The sequence below is a fragment of the Microtus ochrogaster genome, unplaced genomic scaffold (genome assembly GCF_000317375.1).
Source record: "Microtus ochrogaster isolate Prairie Vole_2 unplaced genomic scaffold, MicOch1.0 UNK11, whole genome shotgun sequence".
NCBI lineage: Eukaryota > Metazoa > Chordata > Mammalia > Rodentia > Cricetidae > Microtus > Microtus ochrogaster.
This window is the reverse complement of record NW_004949109.1, coordinates 4,559,904-4,578,852: the sequence shown is the minus strand read 5'-3', so window position 1 is coordinate 4,578,852 and position 18,949 is coordinate 4,559,904. Positions and strand designations below refer to the sequence as shown.

The window sequence follows — 18,949 nt, the reverse complement described above, 5'->3', positions numbered from 1 at the left end:
GGTGAAGCACCAGTCAAGGGAGTTCATTCCCTCATCTTTCAACTTTAAAGTAGAGAATTAAAATAGCTGAAGGTGGAGAGGTTCTTTTAAAGTGAGAGGCTGAGTAATAGCTTCATGCTATAATGCAGTCCCCGACCCCACAGTGCTCTGAGGAAAGTCCACACACCATTTTGTAGCTGCCCTGTTCTTCCTCCATATACCCAAAGGGACAATCAGGTTGGTACCTCTCATGGACATATCTCCTTAGCTCTGTTCACAGAGCTGCTAAAGATAGACATTGAGCTTCAACGATCTTTTCTTGCTTTCTTTAAAGTATGTACTTCTTCGTCGAGTGTTACATATTGGGTTTTTTTTTCCCCAGGTTTTACCTTGTTATTTCTCAATTATATGGCTTGTTTCATGATTCAGATTCATGATTTAGATCAAGAGCCTTTGAAGATTTTAAATAATTGCTCCAGCATGATTCATAATTTATTAGGAAAGCACAGATTGTTGTGAAATTTTTATACATCCTTAAATAATTACCATTGCTAGATCTCTGATTTTGTTTCATATCAAGGAAAACAGTTTTGTCTGGGAAATTTGACTCTACCGTAACTATTTTTTGAGTTCTTCTGAAAGCGTCTTTCTCACAGATGGCCTTCAACTTGCAATGGGGATAGTCTTTGTAATGGTAAAAATAAAACGCTGCTGTTCCCCCAAGTGGCTGCAATGAGCAGCGGGTACCAAGACCATGGCAGGCCACAAAGGCAGCCATCCCAGTCAGGAAGCCCCTCAAGTGTCCCTCGGGTCAGGAGGGGCAGTGAGTCCCAGGCATGGAGCTTCATGGTGGGTGAGAAACCGAGATGGATAGGCATGCCATGCAGAGTCAGGTTGAATATTTATTTAGTGGGTTATGGAAAAAAGGGGAGAGGGAGGAAGAAGGGGGATGAGGAAAGAAGCAGAGAGAGAGAGAGAGAGAGAGAGAGAGAGAGAGAGAGAGAGAGAGAGAGGATCCACAATAGCAGCTACCTCTTTGGGAGAGAGATTGAAAGGAAGGGGGCTCCGGCTGAAGGCAGGAAGGAAGATCTTCCTGCCTCAGTGGTGGGAGTAGGCAGAGCTTGTCTCCATTACAGTCTTAATAAATCTATCATTAATTGAAAAACTTAAAAAGAACAAATTCTTTCTGCACACATCATCTGAACATGCTGCCTTAGCAACATAGCACACTGTAAAGTATTTCTTCTCTACCCTCTGGATCTTGGAGCTGATGGTAGCTACAGCTCTCTGCTGCCACCTAACATGGTTAGCCCTGAAAAAGATGAAACATCAGGTTCCTACCTAATGGTCGTCTAAAACCAGTCTAGTGTTTAATGTTTAATTCAGAAATAGGAGGTTGAGCAGGGTCGGACAAGCAAAGCAAGTTTCTAGGCAGCCAGGACCATTCCAGAGAGCACAGTCTCTGCAGTGAATCCTTAGAATTTTGGACAAGTACGTAGATCCACTCCTCCTTGGAATTTTTACAAGAGAATGTACTGGGAGTTTATGGGGCTGAGTTTTCTAAGCATAATTCCATTTGCTACACTACCATATAGGCATGGTTACCTCAGTGTAATAGATAAGGTAAGCTTTTCTTCATCATACTCTTATAAAATGAAATGTGTGTGTGTGTGTGTGTGTGTGTGTGTGTTACAGCAGATCTAACCCAGAGCCTTGTGAATGCTAAACAACTCTTTACCTCTGAGCTACATACAAATTCCAATTCTTTTTTAAGAAGATGAAGAAGGATACACAATAATAAACCAATCTGTAGTGGTGAAACTGAGTTGGCTATGACATCACCAGCACTGTGAGCCCGACATGTGTCTCCTCACTGCACCAAGTCACCACCTTTGCAAGCTGCCTGCAAAATGTTTCTTGGAGATCTGTTGTTTGGCAAACAGTCTAGGTAATGCTCTGGATTATAAACACACAAAGCAAGCTTCCTGACCTTTATAATCCAGTGAAGAAGCTCATAGTGGAATAATCTTCCTTGTATACAGATATGAGCCTCTTGTATTTGCATAAGGAATTTGCATTGTTATACAAAATAGCCCTCATATCTATTCAGAAATGCACATGCCCATATTGACATAAAATGTCATCTTTTGACAGTTATGCAAAATGCATAAATTTTAATTGCAGGTCAAAACAAATATTTTATTGCATCTGTGTGTGTGTGTGTGTATGTGTGTTTGTGTGTGTGTGTGTGTGTGTGTGTGTGATAGTGGGTTAGGGGAGTGTGTACAGAGATGAGAGAACAATTTGTAGGAGTCTATTATCTCCTTCCACTACATGGGTCACTGGGATGGAACCCAGGCTCTCAGCTTTGGCAGTGAGCACCTATACCCACTGAGCCATCTCCCTAACTCATCACCCCCAAATCCTGCTGAGTATAGTAAAGGCTTCTTAGTGCTAGATAGAGTCTGAAGCTGGAAAGGGAAGCTGAAAATTAAAAAAAAAAAAACAAAAAACAACAAAAAAAAACTTGTTCCCCTATGCATTTCTTACAAAAATTAAAACTAGACCCCGAGTACAGAGTACAAGCCATGAATATCTGTGGCTGTCATTAAATGAGGAGAGCAGATTCCATTCCCTCATCCCAAGCCCTTTCAGATGAGCTTTTCTGGATTAATCCCTTAGTGAGTCTAGAACATGTTATTTCAGTCCGCATGCGATATGTGTTTGGGACCCTTACTGCTCCTTACTGCTCTGCTCCCTGTTAGACCAGCACTCTAGGTGAAATCTCTCACAGTAACAAGGCTACGAGAACAGGCAACTGAAACAGATTTGATTATTAGCTCCTCCATAACTGTGTAGCTTACAGATCGCAATTGGTTACGAAAGTGTTGATTGCCGTTTTGTGCTATTATCTAAAGTTCTCTTTAGCATCAACAAACTAGGTCAAGCTTGAACAGCCCAGTTCTCAGAGTTCATATGAAAATCGTTCATTGTTTTGGACAATATTGATGAGCTCCATAGCTTCAGTAAGCACTGGCTGACTTAATGACATATGACATAGCTAAGAATCGAGGCCTACACACTGTTTAGATAAACCTCAACAGTTTAATACACTGAGCCCAGACAGCCTGATGGATTAAGATAGGAATTAACTGCATGCTCCACAGGCTGGCCCAGACTTAGGATATATTGCCATTTCATAAGTGAGATTCTTTCCAGGGCGATACATAGGATGGTGGCCAACCTTTAAAGATAGTGGGTGTCTGCTTGAAGACAATAGAAATCAGGAGGGAACAGTGAACCTCAAACTTGGAAATACTTGATTTCAGATCCAAAAATATTTTGTGTATTACAATGTAGAAATATATAATACTTCTTTAACTTAAAAATGTAGCTTTTAAAGCAACATGTAAGTGCATAAGTTTATTATAGCTTTAAAAATAAAACTACCCTAACTGTAAGAAATCATATGATCTAAATATAAAATACTTCCATCTGTGCAAATATGTATATATAAATTAAAATATATATACAATATATACCTATCTATGTATGTGTGCATATATTTATGGAGTCATATAATTATATATCTTATAGTTTGTATATACTAATATACACACATTTATATACGTATCTTTAATATGTGTTTATATATGTTTAAAAATAAATCAATTCTGGCTATATTCAGTGAGAAAGTGCCATGTCCTCATCATGTAATCTTTGGTACTACGCTCATCCCAGCAGGTCTTAGGAACACAAAGTCAAATAGCCTCAGCCACAAGCCTCTGATGGTTGTAAGAATCGCAAGACCTAGTAAGACCAGGATCTACAGAGCTATTTTCAGGCTCCATATAATTCTTAGCCAGAGACCATAAAGGGGAAAATGCTAAGAAAGTCAGAGGAAAAATAGAGAGGCCAAGAAACTCTCAAGCCAAAAAGGGTGTACAGTAAGGAAAAAGGCCAACACAGAATAAGAAACACATTTTATTTTGAACCCTGAAGAATGTCATCTTGTGAACATCAGAGTGTCCTAGACTAAGCCAGAGCTTCAGGAGAGACACTCCTGTAACAAGAACCAGAAGCTGGGATTTGCCGTCCATGAATTCTTGCAACTTCTCAGCCCTTGAGAAATTCCCAGAAGGCCCAGCAGAATCACTACAGCAGTGGTCATGACCCACACAGGGGTCGCATATCAGATATTTACATCACAATTCATAACAGTAGCAAAATTACAGTTATAGAGTAACAGCGACATAATTTGATGGTTGGGGGTCACCAGCACATGAGGAACTGTATAAAAGAGTCACAGCATTAGTGATTAGCAACCACTCTCTACGGTCACCATAAATTCCCAACTCTCCCATTCTTCCCATGAGAGTAACATAGAAGGTAAGTTAAAGATAGGGCACAATTCAATATTGCGATTTAATTTCACCTTAAGCATTGTCATGTCAGGAAAGTTATGGCTACCTATTTTAAATGCGCTTTTTAAATGGAGAAAAGGAAAATAAAGCCTATGGTAATGCTGCTGATTATTTACTTGTGAGTTCTCTGAAGCATCACAAAGAAATGGCTAAGATTCTGGCAAAAAGGGAGCAAAAGCAACAGGAAGATGGAGCCTGGGCTGAAGCTGCACAGGGTGCTGCCCCTATGAGCCCCAGTGTTTTACAAAAAGAAGTTCAAAGCTTCTCCCAAAAGAGCTCAAATGCACATTGAGGTCGCTTTTGCCTTTGAAAGTCAAGTCTCATTTCTGACTGACTCGGACTGCTCCAGGGCAGAGGTTGGTCCAGGTTCTGTTCACAGTGGAGGAAGTCACCGAGTCGGCCATATGTTATCATGTAATAACATGCTGTGAGGTGAGAGAAAACGCTACAATTGCTTTTCCCAAAGGCTCCTGACGGCACCAAACTGGCAAAGACTCTATGAGGAAAACACAGGTTTCCTCCTAACCTACACGGTCATAAGAACTCTCAGGAGGAGGCTGGTGAGCAAAAGGGAGATGATCTGACATTGGAAAATTTTTCTTGTGTCTGGTCAGTCTCCCGTTTCTCTCTTTTGTGGAGGCCTCTGTTGTGTATAAAATGTTCAGTCATTGGATAGGTAGGTATCTGGCATCTATTCTGTGTTTGAGAACTTAGATAGACTCTGTAATTACCTTCAGGAACTTGAAACCTAAAGTAATTACTGGATCATGCAAATCTGTTAGCGCCTTACAATTCAACTGGCTACCTTTTCACAATGGAGACGTAGGGGAGCATCTTAGGAAATCGCCTAAGATTTACTAAGCTATGTGGAACCTGGGTTTGAGTTGGTATAAAAATAAGCTATATCCTTGAAGAGAAATCTGTCTGTGATGAACCAGCAGGGATCCTTGGGGATATTCAGCAGAGCATTCTACTTACTTAACTCATTTATTCCCTTTCCACTGTTTGGAAAATAAAACCAAGAATCACAGCCCCTTCTCTTGTCTCGCTCAGTTTCCTGAGACTTTCCTTGCTAGTTGCCTTAATATTCAAAGCCAGAATCAATTCCCAAAGGACAGAGTTGGATATATTCGCTACGGTGGAAGTTCTGCATCCCCAAATGTTTCTTTATTTGTCCTTGCTAGAATCTGTGACTCGCTGAGTAGTTGTCATTGGGTTGTTACCGTCCCATCTCGTCATCTCTCCTCCGTCTAACGGAGCATTTATTTACCCACAGCCCATTATGGCAACTGCGTGTAAATAAAGACTATTATGTAAGGGACTAAGAAATACAGTTAAACAAGAATAACCTTGATGTAAGATGGAGCGCAGCCAACTTCTGACAGCATTTCACATTCTTCACTTGTTTTCCCACGCATAGCCTCATTGGGTCCTCGCAGTGACCTTGAATGGCTTCCTGTGGTTGTTCCTCCGGTTCACAGTGGCGGCAGCAGTCTCAAAGAACTTAGGGTGATCACAGTTTTACCTGGCAACAGTATGTGTCAATCTGCGCTTTCAGACTCCAAACTCTTTCTCCAGTCTTTGTCTGTGTGCCTTCAATCCTACATACAAATCATGGCATTACATACACCACCCAAACCACAAACACTTTGTTTTTCAAAAGTTGTTAACAATTGCAGAGACCGCCAATGTCTGGTAACTTCAGTGAAAAGAGCCAGATCAATTCATGGCCAAGATGTATCCTCACCCAAATGCCCAGTGTAACTCCTGAGTTTGACCTTTGCGGCTGTGGAGCTTCCCAGTTGTGTGGCTCCATTTATATCATGTGACTATTTGTGGACAGGAAAGTCCTCAGCAGAGTAAATGCCCACCCACCAGCTAAAGCCCACAATTAACTGTATATATTTTATTTATATATATTTTTTATTTTGTATATATTTGCTTTATTGCACACCTATCTGCCTGCGCATCCCTCTTCCCAGTCAGCAATTCATACAACTTTTCTGAAATTGCAGGCATCAGTCAACTTTACTCCTAAGTAAGGTGGCACGCATTTCAGATACCCAGCTCAATGTGAAATTAAAAGGTACACATAGTAAATACACAAATATTAAGTGTGCCATTTATCAGGTTTTGTCCAATGTAGACATTGTTTCACTCAAACTGTGGTGTGAAGTCTCAGCCTGATTTAGACTGTCCTCCCTTCTTAGACTATCATCTCCCATTTTAAGATATTTAACCATTTCTTATATTTTTCATTTGCCACACTTTCAAGTGAAGGGAGACTTATTTTGCTTTTTCATGCAAGGATTTTCTGTTAAGATAATGTTTCTAAGATACGTTCATGTTGTTTTGAGCACAAGGAGTTAGCTATTTTTAACTGCCAGGTGTAATGATATCTTTCAGGAATATACTGATTTCTTTAACCATTTCCTCTTGGTAGGAAACTAGACTGTTTCCAGTTTTGGGTTCTTCCAAACAAATCCTACAAGCACTCTTGTAAGGATCTATCTGTGAATGTTTTCATCCATTCTTAGGCAAATACTTAAGAATGTAATTGCCATGTCAGGGGATAAATGTATATTTAATTTTATAAGAAATTTCCAGAGAGTTTTCTCCAAAGCACTTGAGTCATTTTAACTCCCACTGACAATATACCAGAGTTTCTGCTGCCTCGCTGGTGCTCGCCAACGTTGGGGCTATCAGAATGGTTTTGATTCTTATTATTTTCGTCATTCCAGCCGGCCTTTATCATATCACTTTTATTTATAAGGCAAGGATCATCAACGGTTGAGAGTTTCTATTTTCAAAAGCTGCCTTGAGTGGTGTCTGCTTTTAAGTCTTCCTGTAACTGGAACACTCAAGCTTTCTTCCATGAACCTGGGAGAGAATGAAAGCAGGTTTATAATTTAGTGTTATTTTAACTGCTTCTGGGCTTAACCTGAGCTCCAACAGTTGAATTCTTGGTATTTTGTTGGAACTGAATCTTAGTGACTTTTTTTTTTCCTGCAGCATTGAGGCTTTCAGGTGATTCATCAAAATCATCAGTTTGGTTCTTAAACACAGTAAAGGAAAAACATCACAACACACACACTAGTTCATAAGGTTTCTTTGGACGGATTAAGCAAGCATCATCAGGGTGCCTCTCCTGACCTACACTTTGATAGGAAGTGAATCATTTGGAGTAAGCACAAGTGATATTTGGAAAGTTATCACCAAGGTAAATCGCTTGCAGCTCATGGAGAGGTCACAGGTCTCATTTTTAGTTTAATGTCAGGGTTTTCTTGGGTCTTGCAATTTATCCTAAAAATTTTCAAGGATGTGAGAGTGCTTTTGTTTGAGTTTCTATTTGTTTTGTTTGGGATATTTATATTTTTGACTTCCCTCCATTCCGCATAATTCATAACTTGTCATGAAAAATAACCTAAATACATTTTATGCTTCTCATGAGATGGATGCCTGTCACCCCTGCACCAGGGAGGCAGAAGCAGAAGGGCAAAGCTGTCAAAGTCAACTGTAGCTACAGAGAGTCTGAGGCCAGCCTGGGCTCTGAAAGACCCTGTTTAGTTGTTGCAGCCGTATTTAACTCACTGTTCGTAAGACTAGTCACATTCTAGCCGCTGGACAATGTGTCCTTTTGTGTGCTTTCAGGAAGAGAAGTGTGCTTAAGGGCTCTAAAATGGAAAGAATAAGGTTCTCATTGCCGAGGCTAATGCACTCTGCTCTGGGCATTGCAAAACACAAACACAAGCGACGACTTAGCTTTTCCTCTGCTCTTGAGGACGTTCCCTTCTTTCTCTAGGCTGCAGTTTGTGGTTATGAGAGGATAATATGTGAGAATTTGTATACTTTTTAAGCAGGAAATTCATAGAACAGCTTTAGTATTGATTAACCTGCCAGGCTTTCTCATCTCCTTCCTATAATATCTGTGAGGGGCACATTGATGCCAAGTCCTAAAAAGCCTTCAGAAATTTGAGACACTGACAGGTGACCCCTTGGAAACAATTTTAAGCAAATATCCCAGTCTCTGCTCTGTCTTGCCTTTCTCCAGAACATAATGTCTTCCTAGATGCAAAGCAATAAAATATCCTGGTTCAAAAGATATGGAATGTAGTAGTGCTTTGGGCCCTAAGCCCCATAGGCATGTATTTTGCTCCTTTAAATGTAAGAAGACCCTACAGCTTGGAATGACACTGGGTTGACCAGTTGTCTCAATCATGAATGTGTAGAACATGTGGCAGATTTACTGTAAGGTTTGTTTTTTTTCCTGACTTTCTTCAGTCTGCATTTGAGGCTCCAGGGTCATCAATAGATGAAAACAGGGAGCTGTGATTGACACGAGCTGTGATCGAGACAGTTAACAAGCCCGGAAAAGATCCATTTGCCATATTTTCCTTCTGTCTTGCATCTGGAATATGACACTGCCTTCAGATTTTTCTATGCAAAACTAAGTATTAACAGATAATTCATCAGGATCACTCTTTTCTTCAATTTGAGGGAAGTGTTAATTGTAGTACTCCTTCAGAATCTAGCAGCACCATTAAGAAATAGGACACGGTCAAAGAACTTTCTAAGGACTAAAGGTGATATAAAATTGTGTGTGTGTGTGTGTGTGTGTGTGTGTGTGTGTGTGTGTGTGTGTTTAGATGTGGTCGAGTTATGTGGGATGGGGACACTCCTGGCAATGGATGGCTGAAGTTTGCATGGAGATTTCTCTTGCTTCAGACACTGGTCTAAGGCTGGCTTAATATGAGGCAAATGAAATGGAGGGAAGGTAGTGCTTTAACGTCCAGATAAAGTCAAATTGCACAGCAGTTCTGGGATGTGCTTTGTTCTATTTGACCCCAAAAGGCCAGGATAACTGTGCAGGCATCACAGTATGTAGGCTGAGGATTTTGCGTTTTTTTCTTAGTAAGTCCTATGGTTAGATAAACTCTTGTTCAGTGACAAAATAAGTATTGAAAATGAAAAATAGCTTTCACTGTCAAGTTCTTGGCACGTAGGGTTTTTTTAATTGCTGTTTGTTTTTAAACTATGATTCCAGAGCCTTAAAAAAAGTGAACATTTTTTTAAATTGATTAAATGCCCTCCTGAAATTTGCCACAAGTCCACTTTACAAAGAAACAGAATCTAAGTTTCACAGTATTTAACCAGATTTCATTCCGCTTTCAATGTGTGAGGGCAGAAATAAAGATAACTCATTAGGATATTTAACAGAATTTACCTTTAGACTGTCTTTAACCTCGAATAGAGCTGCGAGCTTATTCCTTCAGTTTACATTATTCAATGCATGCGATTCTGGTTGCATATAAAGTAGTATTATCTTGTCAACAAATGAATCCTCTCCTTCGAAGACCAAAGGGATCACTCCGTGATTTATCATATTTACATATGAATTCTGAAAAGCAAACCTCCAGGACTTTAGGTGATAATTTCAGACATAAATTCAGCACCCACACAGCTTTCGATTGCCCGGCATAGCTATTGTAACTTTATTACGCTTTTCTTTTATCATAAAATATTTATTTCATCATTAAAAACATTTGGGTTTTCATAAATTAGGCATAACCAACAATAAAAGACTGTATCTTAGATTAAGACAAAAACTTTGATAAAAATAATTTGAAAATTGGCTTTCTAATCACATTAAGCTGGGGCCCTGATATTAGAGATGTCTCCTAAACATTAATTGAATAGACCGTGTTAGTCTGGTCTAGAAACAGGGGTTTTCGATCTCTTTGTAGCTAGGAGATTATTATACATTAAGTGTATTTTGGAAATTTCTTCCTACGGCTAAATTGAAAATGTCTGATATTCTCAATTACTTCAAGCGTTTATGATTCTAAGCTCCCAGCAGAAACGGCTGCCAAGGCGGGGAGGGTGAGAGCAGTTACTCAGAGAAGGACACTTATGTAAGAGCCATCAGGGTGGTTACTAGCTTGAAAGCAGGAAGCCCGGTATTTCAGACTTCAGGCTTTAAGGGATCGTTACTGAGCCTTTTCCCCTCTCAGAACTGAGACAAATGGCTGATGACTGAATCCTGAGACTGCCCACAGCTTTGCTCTCTCATTCCGCTGCAGCCCGGAAGATGGTGAGATCCATCCCGAAATCTGCCGGCTTTACATCCAGCTGCAGTGTTGCCTAGAGATGTACACAACGGAGATGCTGAAATCCATTTGTCTGCTGGGGTCTCTTCAGTTTCATCGAAAAGGTACACACATGCCATAGGATGCCAGAAACACAGAGAAACAGACAACAAAGCTGGCCTTTCACCTAGTGTCCATGTGCAGGTCCAGGCACCCAAGCAGAAGGATTAAAATGGTCAAAAACTGCAGGGCACATGAATTAATAAAAAGCCCACGTCATTGCCATCTAAATGCAGGATTGAAACCATGGTAGGAAGTGTCCTTAAAGGTATTGTTTCACCTCCTGCGAGTGTGACTTCATTAAACTCCACAAAGGCTGCAAAGATACACAACAGTCTTAGGAGAGTAGTAAATGATCTCGGAGGGCCTTGTTTCTCTAAAGGAAATGGTGCAAACAGGTAAATTGCATACTATGTTCCACTGACTTCAAAACAGAAGGGAACTCAACTAGGCATGAGCAAGGGCGAACTCACTCCCTGCCCTAACCCGTGCATGGATTGTAGTGACGTCAGCAATGGAGGTAGCTGGTGGCTGTGGCTTCAGCATGGCTTGATGATACTTAAGATCCCCGTTCTAAGTGAGGCTCTGTCTTTGAGGTGTCTTTGGAGGCTTTCCTCTCAAGCCGCCTTCTCCCACGGTAGGAAAATGACTATCAAGGCCCTGTCCACCATCTGTGTACGTCACTTGACTCATAGAGAAGGGGAAACATCTCCCAATTACAAAACAAAAGATCCAGGCTTCATTCTAATTAAAACAACTTCTTTCTTGAGTCACAAAGGGCTAGAATTCCACTGATTGGCTTAAGCAATTAAGGTCTGTCCACGAAGCAAGGAGTGGGCTCAGCTCCATTCATTCAGCGCTATACATAACACGATAGGAGAGGGTAGAATGGAAGGCTGCTCAGCTTTCGTTCCTAAAGTATTTTACTTATATTTTCTTTTTAGTTCATCAAAGTACTCCTTGGAAACCTCCTGAGTGTGAACTTTCTGTGCTTTAGGCCAGGAAAATGGGATCTGAGAACACAGAGTGTATTCTGTGCCTGTGGTTTAAATTCAAACATAAGGAAGTTCACTAAGCCTCGGGGGGTGGGGGCTTCAGACAACAAAACAGTTAAAGAGTTGAAATCAAATGAGTATTGCAATTTGGTGACAACAAAATGATGTGATAATTTAGTAGTAAACATTAATTTTCATGTATGCATATATGTGTATGTATGCACACAGTTGAACAAAAAGCAGGAGTTTTGCTGCCCTGTTCCAAAGACAGGATAACACCATGAGGAACTGCATCAAAGGGCTGCAGTATTAGGAAGGCTGTGAACCACAGCCCTCATCCTTTTCACGTGGTGCCCCCCCCCCCCCTGCTGCCTAAACACTCAACTATGTGAGCCAATTGGAACCATTCTTTGCTGCCTCTATTCCTGCAGGCATTAGGATTAGAGGGTCACACATCTACCTCTGTTTTACTTGGAGCTGGGGCTTGAACTCAGGGCTTTACGTATGCTAAATGCTCACTCTAACAACTGAGCTACATGCTCAGCCCCACAACTAACTTTTGAAAAGAAACTAACTCTTCTGTTAGCTCTTTAAATCCAAAGGGATCCCTTATGCTGGTTGTTCCCTTGCATGTACTCTCGGGAACAAATAAAAAGCACATCCTCTCGCACTGGAGCAGTTCTTTGCTCTTCATGGCCTCCTGTCTTCATGGACAGGCTCTTTAACCTCCCTTTCTGAGTTTCTCTTTTTTAAAAAAAAATAATAATAATCAAGGCTGGGGTTGTAGCTCAGTGGTAGAGCTCTTGCCTTAGGTTCTAGTCGGAGAACTAAAAATTAATTAATTAAGTAAGTAAGTAAAAAAATAGTTTTGAACTCCTGGCATTCCTCTTGCCTTGCTCTCCACAGTGCTGAGATTACAAGCATCAGCCACTTATTCAAGACAGCAGTGAAACTTCTAACCCCTGCCATCAAGCCTGCTTTTATAAAGGAAAGGAAAGGAATATTCTCTGAAAGTTTACACATAGTATGTAGAAAGTCCAAAGGGGTCTACAAAGACAGTCCTAGAAATAATGACTGTGTTTAGCAGGATCAAAGGGTACAGAGTGAGCCTCCAAAAGCAAGAGTATCTCTACATAGTAGCAGTGAACAGACAGGCACTCAAATTAAAGGTGCACTATCATCAGTTACCACTAAATTTATTTATTTATCCATTTATATGTGTCTAAAATCTCACCAGGATCTGTGGTTGAAATTATAAGATGGAAGAAATAAAAGGACACCTAAATTGGTCCCTAGGTCCAATGAAATTTCTATCAATTTAGCAAAAGCAAGGTTAACTCTGAATATAAACAAGATTATTTTAAAATTTACACATAGGGACTGGTAGCAAGATTTCTCAGTGGGTGGTGGTACTTGCTGCCAAACCTGCCCTCCTGAGTTAGCTTTCCATAACCCATAGAGTGAAAATAGAGAATCAACTCACAACGGCTGTGACTGTATGCACAAGACCTGTACAGTATCAAACCAGCCAAAATGTCTGCATGAATGAAGGGCTCATGAATCTCTGCTCTAGCTGAAGAGTTATTGGCAGTTGATGACTGCTGGGAGAGAGAGGGTCAGTTTCATTGAGGGATGTGGCCTCTGAGAGGCTACCCATGCTCCAGGTAATGGCGCTACAGTCATGTACATTCTAGCAACACCAAGTGGACTTAGTGACTTTAAAAAGAGAGCACATGAGACTGGGAGGGAAAGGTGGTGGAGAGCTGGAGGAAGGATTGGGAAGAGAATACATATAATTCATATAATAAATTCTCAAACAATAAAACTACAAAATAAATAGTGGCAAAAGTGTTTGGGAGGCAGAAGCAGGAGGGTTACATCAAGTTCAAGACCATCCTAGTGTACATAGCAAGTCCTTGAAGGGAGAGAGAGAGAGAAAGAGAGAGGGGGAACCACTAAGTATATGAAAATATGCTATTTTTAGCCATCAAGAAAATGCAAGCTAAAACTGCAATGAAATTCTATCATTCCATCAGAATAACCAGACATAGTATCATCTTAGGTCCCATCAGAAGATGAATGGATAATGAAAATGCGGCATGCATAAACAATAGGGTATTTAACAGTCGTAAAGAATGAAATCATGTTGTTTGAAGAAAAAAAGATTGAGCTACAAATCATCATATTACTTTAAATAAACTAGACCCAGAAAGTAAATAATAAATTAATAAATAAATAAACCTACATCTTCTGCTCTAATGCCTAACTGCCTGTGCATAAATCCTAAAAAGAGGACACCTGATAGTGTCTTTGATTTTTTTCATGTAATATTAAATTTCCTATTGGATGTCTGATTGCTCTAAAGTCATTATTATTTAGAGTTGAACCCACTTTAAATTCCAGAGTGGTAGGTGCCTTCCATCAGAACAAGCCGCACGATAACGACCTCAGTAGCCTGTCTGCTCTGTGAACACTTTGCATTTGAAGTGGGTAATGGTTCTCACTGTTCAATCACGGGACATCAGCATCAGCACCCATGCCATGATTAAGATGCCAAGTGTCCATTCCCTCCCTGCACTTACTAAATCAAAGTTTCCTCTAAAGAAGCAACTCCTGGGAAAATATTAAGAGAATAATTACTAAAACATTGCTTCAGCTGAGTATACCTGCCGGCCATCTGTAATCAGCGGCCCGTGTGCAATCACTCTTTTTAGAAATACGTCCCGACTTCCTCGCATGATGCAGACACAGAGTCACTCTCCCCTCAGAAGTCTCTTGTGTTCCCGTATCTGAGAGCTAGCATTGTCTTGGTACTAGTAGAGTTACAGTAATCCTAAAAGGTGATTTCTTTTTGATGAGAAAGTCCCAGTTACTCTAGAAGTGAAGAAAATAGAAATATGTGTGATTAAATCCTATGTTGAAGAAAAGTCACTAGTGGTGGGCACCAAGGAAAATGTCATTTAACCAGAGAACAATACAACACTAGAAACATATGCATGAAAGTAAGTATTTGAGAAGTTTCCTAAAAATTTCTAGAATGGAAAATAAAACAGTACCAGTATTTAATAAAGGATGGAAGGGTTCTATTTAAAAAAAATTATTATGAATTTTCACATTCTATGTTTGTATAATACATCCTTTATATTTCCTTCTTTCTATTAATCCCCATGTTGAACCCAAGGAGTCGGCTCTCTATTGCTATTTTTGATGCTTGTTTTGTTTATATTATGCTTGAAGTCACATTCCGGCTATCAGAATAACACAGAAAATGTCAGCTGGTATCACTAGGTTTTGCTTTTTCTTGCATATCATTGGTAGCTATAGACTAGCTTGTCTATACTCAGAAAACCTCCATCCAGTGCAATATATATTTATATGTATAAAGTCTTCTGTGGTCTCCCTTGGTGGCATGGCTTGAGAAGAGAAATATTTGACTACAGTGACCAGAAGTGAGTTGAGGAAAAAATTGGTTCACAGACTGCAACATGTGAGTGTTAAGCTCGAAGAGAAGAATTGGGGGTAATAAGACATATGATGTGTTCCTGAAACTTGGAGTGGATGCTGTAAAAGTAGATTCACAGAGGTTAACACGTGTGAGAATCATAACTGCAGAACCAGACAACAGGAGACAGATAGGAAACATGGAAGAGATGTGAGCTAATCTGCCCTACCAGGCGTGCAAGGAGAAGTGCAGATAGACCTGAAGGAACCATGCAGTAGAAACCAGAGTAGAGATGCTAACAAACGCCAGGTGAGGTGGGAGAAGTCACAGGAAAAGATCGAGAGCCGTTCTTTCCCACGACTGATAGATATACATTGCAATTTACGTTTGATTTATTCTATGTGTCACATATCAGCAAAGAGGCACCATTTGTGCCTCAAATTCTGCTAGTTAAGATGGCAGGTGACATTTTCAGGACATTATGTTGTTTATGCAAACAATGGTACCGCCATTGTACCTTCAGGCTAGGGAATGACCTAGGCAGAGAACACCCACTAAGAATCTCTTTTTTAAAAAAATTCTAAAGAATAACTTGTGGGTTTTTATTTTATGTGCATTGGTGTTTTGCCTCCATACATGTCTGTGTGAGGGTGTTGGATACCCTGGAACTGGAAATACAAGCAGTTGTGTGCTCCCGTGCAAGTATTAGGAATTGAACTCAAGTCCTCCAGGAAGAGCAGCCAGTGCTCTTAACTGCTGAGCCGTCTCTCCAGCCTCCCCACCAAGTGTCTTAATGCCCACCTCGATGTCCTCCTCCACCCACTCCTCCTTTCCCGTAATGGGTATTGAGCCCAGGCCCTTTGATCTGCCAATGCTCTACCAGTGTGTTACATACCTTGGCCCTACTCTGCTTTTTCTCTGTCCTCCTCTTCAGCCCCCCTTTGTCTCTCTCAGAAGTCAGGTGGTCCCCAGAATCTCCAGGGACTTGTAGTCCTCCCTTCCTGCTCAGGACTTCTACCTGATTTGTTGCTTCTAATGTTTTGAGAAAAGCTGATGCTTGAAAAATCTTTAGGTGAGCTCCTTTCTCTTCCCTCTGGGTAGATGCTGAAAGTTGACCGTTGTTCTTTTCTTTAACTTTTCATGTCTGCCAAGGAAAGGAAATATCATTGTCATTGAGTTTCTAGACAGCTTTTTCTCAAAACCTCCTGGTTTTTAGTGTTGGGCTGGGATTAAATAGGGACACTGAACTGCTTCATAGCAAGCTGAACATGTAGTTTATTCTTACCTCCCTAGCTCACCAGAAGCTCATATACTATCATATAGCTCGCTTAGTTTTTCTATTGTCTTGCACAGTCAGAGTATACATTTACTTTTTAGAGATAAAGGGCATATGAGGTCACTTCAAGAGTTGAGAGTATGGCTTTTTTTTTTAATAGGGAAGTATGCCCCAAATCATTTTAAGGCTCCCGCAGTGAGCTTGCATTTAATAATGAAGATTGTCCTCTTCCAATTAACCAAATTTGTATCCTTGGTCTCAATAGCATTTCAAAGAATCTTCTTGCAAATTCTGTGCTCTGTGGATAGAAATTTTTTTGCTATCTCATATGTCTGATTGGCACAAGGCATTTGGAAATATTATATGCTTTGTAAGATCATGTTTTTGCCAAAGAAATGAAGAAAATTATTCCTAAAGTGATTTTCCTTTTTCATGGCAAACAAAATTAAAGCAAATTACAGCTATGTGAGGTAAAACCTACGTTTGATAAACACCATTGGGTTCTATCAGGTACAGTGTGGCCCCGAAAAGCTGTTTCTAGATGAAGATGGCAGATGGGAATAATTTTAGTCATTTTATAGTTTGATATTCTAACACTTTTCAGCTGTAAATGGGAGCGCTGCTTCCTATCATCTCATTTCTGTGTTTATAGTGGAAAATATTTGGTCTCATCGCATCACACCTAGCTAGGGAAGAAATCTGTCCCCTCTGCTGACTGTATGCCTGATGTTGACCGTTGATGCCTGCTTCCTGCCGCTGGATGAAGGGAGCTCACAGGTTTCCTTCATTCTGCTGGCAGAAAGGGGACAAGCTGCTGTGGGAACTGGAAAGTCGCGCTTTGCTGACCACTGTTTTCTTCTTGCTTTCTCTGCCCCCATTCACTCATTTATGAGAACTTCCACCTGAACTGCCTTTCTCTGCCCTTTTCCACGTCTTGCATTGCTTTCACATTGCCGTCTCTGACTCTCCTTGCCTCTCAGCCACAGCTGCAGCAAAAATGCCCCCTGGTCATTTGAGGGCATGAGACACCCATCCTTTTTGGATTAGATGGATTCTTCCTCTAAAATGTACTATCATGGTAAATTCAGATTTTGAAACACGTAGAGATGTTCTGAAAAGAAAAAGAAGGAAATGGTAAAATTTGAAAGAAAAATCATTCTACAAAACTGGATTAGGAGCCTGGGAACTGATAACTCAACACGTACTAATAATGGAAATTAATGGCCCAGATGCAGTGAAATTTCAAGATGAACTCAGGACAAGAATAGGTCACAGGCAAAAAAAAAAAAAAAAAAAATCCAGTGTATCCAGAATCATGCTAACTAACGCAAAGAAAACGATCCACATGAACAAAAGAGATGAGAAAAAAGAAAAAAGGCAAAAATAGAATTTAGCCACAAGTAAATAGTTGTGTAAGAAGGAGCAATTGGTACTAAAATAGAACATGGAGCTAGAGAAAATGAAGCAAACTAAATCCTAAAATAGGAGCTATGATTGAAATTCTAAGAGAAAACATGAATTCATTCTCTGAGCCAATATTCATTGTTCATCTGTCATATGTGAGGTAGTGCTCTCTGTGCTTAAAGCAGGCAGTGATGGAGGTTGCTAGGGCCCTGTTCTCATGGAGTATGCAGTCTAGAGGGAGGGAAAGGGAGAAAAGATCAGGAAGGAGGAAGAAAGGGGAGGGAGGAGGAGAGGAAAGAAGGAAGTGGGAGGGAGGGGAAAGGAAGGAAGGAATGAGGGAAGGGGAAAGGCTAGACAATCAAAATTTCTAAAACTCCATAATATACAGATAATTGAAATTGATCATACAATGCGATTAAGTGAGATGAAATGGCTACTTTAGATGGGGGTAGTCAAAGTTCTCTGAGGACATACCGTTGAATCTGACCTGAATGGCAAAAAAGGTAGCATCTTCACCACAAACACAAAAGACCTTCAACCAAGAAAGCCTGTTTTTTTTTAAAGTATACACATCACCAGATTCTATAGTCCTAAGGATGACCTAAAAGCACCTATTAACTCTATCTCTGTGTCTGTCTACACCATATGACAGAACTTCATAGAACAAGATACTAACAGCCAGGAGATGGTGGCGCAAGCCTTTAATCCCAGTACTCAGGAGGCAGAAGCAGATGGAGCTCTGTGAGTTCAAGACCAGTCTGGTCTACAGAATAAGTTGCAGGACAGGCTCCAAAGCTAAGCCCTGTTAAAAAAAAAAAACCCACAAAAAAAAAAGAAAGAAAGAAAAAGAAAAGAAAAAACTCTTAGCAAATAAGATACTGTATAGTTTAACCCTGATGCAATAGAATAGAAAAGTTTCAATTTAGTTAGCCACATTGGAAATGCATCTTACACACTGCTCTGCCCTGTTGCAGGGTTCAGGCAAACCAAAGCCTCACGCACACACGTGTCTTCAATTGAGGGAACCTGGTCCTTCTGCTTTCTCACACAGCTATATGGGGCCAGCATGAGGGTGGCTATGCCAGGGTCGCTACTGGCTCTCTGGTGCAACAAGGAGAGCAGAAAGGGACAGTGAACCTTGAGGTTAGGGGTTAGTGCCTCATCACTTCTGGATTGGAAATTATTTATTTCCAGATTCCAGGGCAAAGAGTGAGCCCTGTGTTTAGTATAACCATCATCCTCTGCCACATGCTTTGTGGTACAAAACATATCTTCTCATCATC

General features: G+C 40.4%; 1 protein-coding gene across 2 annotated transcripts in view; it reads left to right on the top strand.

The window, feature by feature from the left end:
- Positions 1 to 18,949, top strand: part of Rgs7bp (regulator of G protein signaling 7 binding protein) — a 98,754-nt gene that overhangs the window by 55,185 nt on the left and 24,620 nt on the right. Inside the window, exon 3 of one of the 2 annotated variants that reach the window (XM_005366590.3) lies at positions 10,484 to 10,614. The exons of the other annotated variant lie outside the window; for it this stretch is intronic. Within the exon in view, the coding sequence (XP_005366647.1) occupies positions 10,484 to 10,614 (131 nt within the window). The remainder of the gene's footprint in view (positions 1 to 10,483; positions 10,615 to 18,949) is intronic. 2 annotated transcript variants of the gene reach the window in all.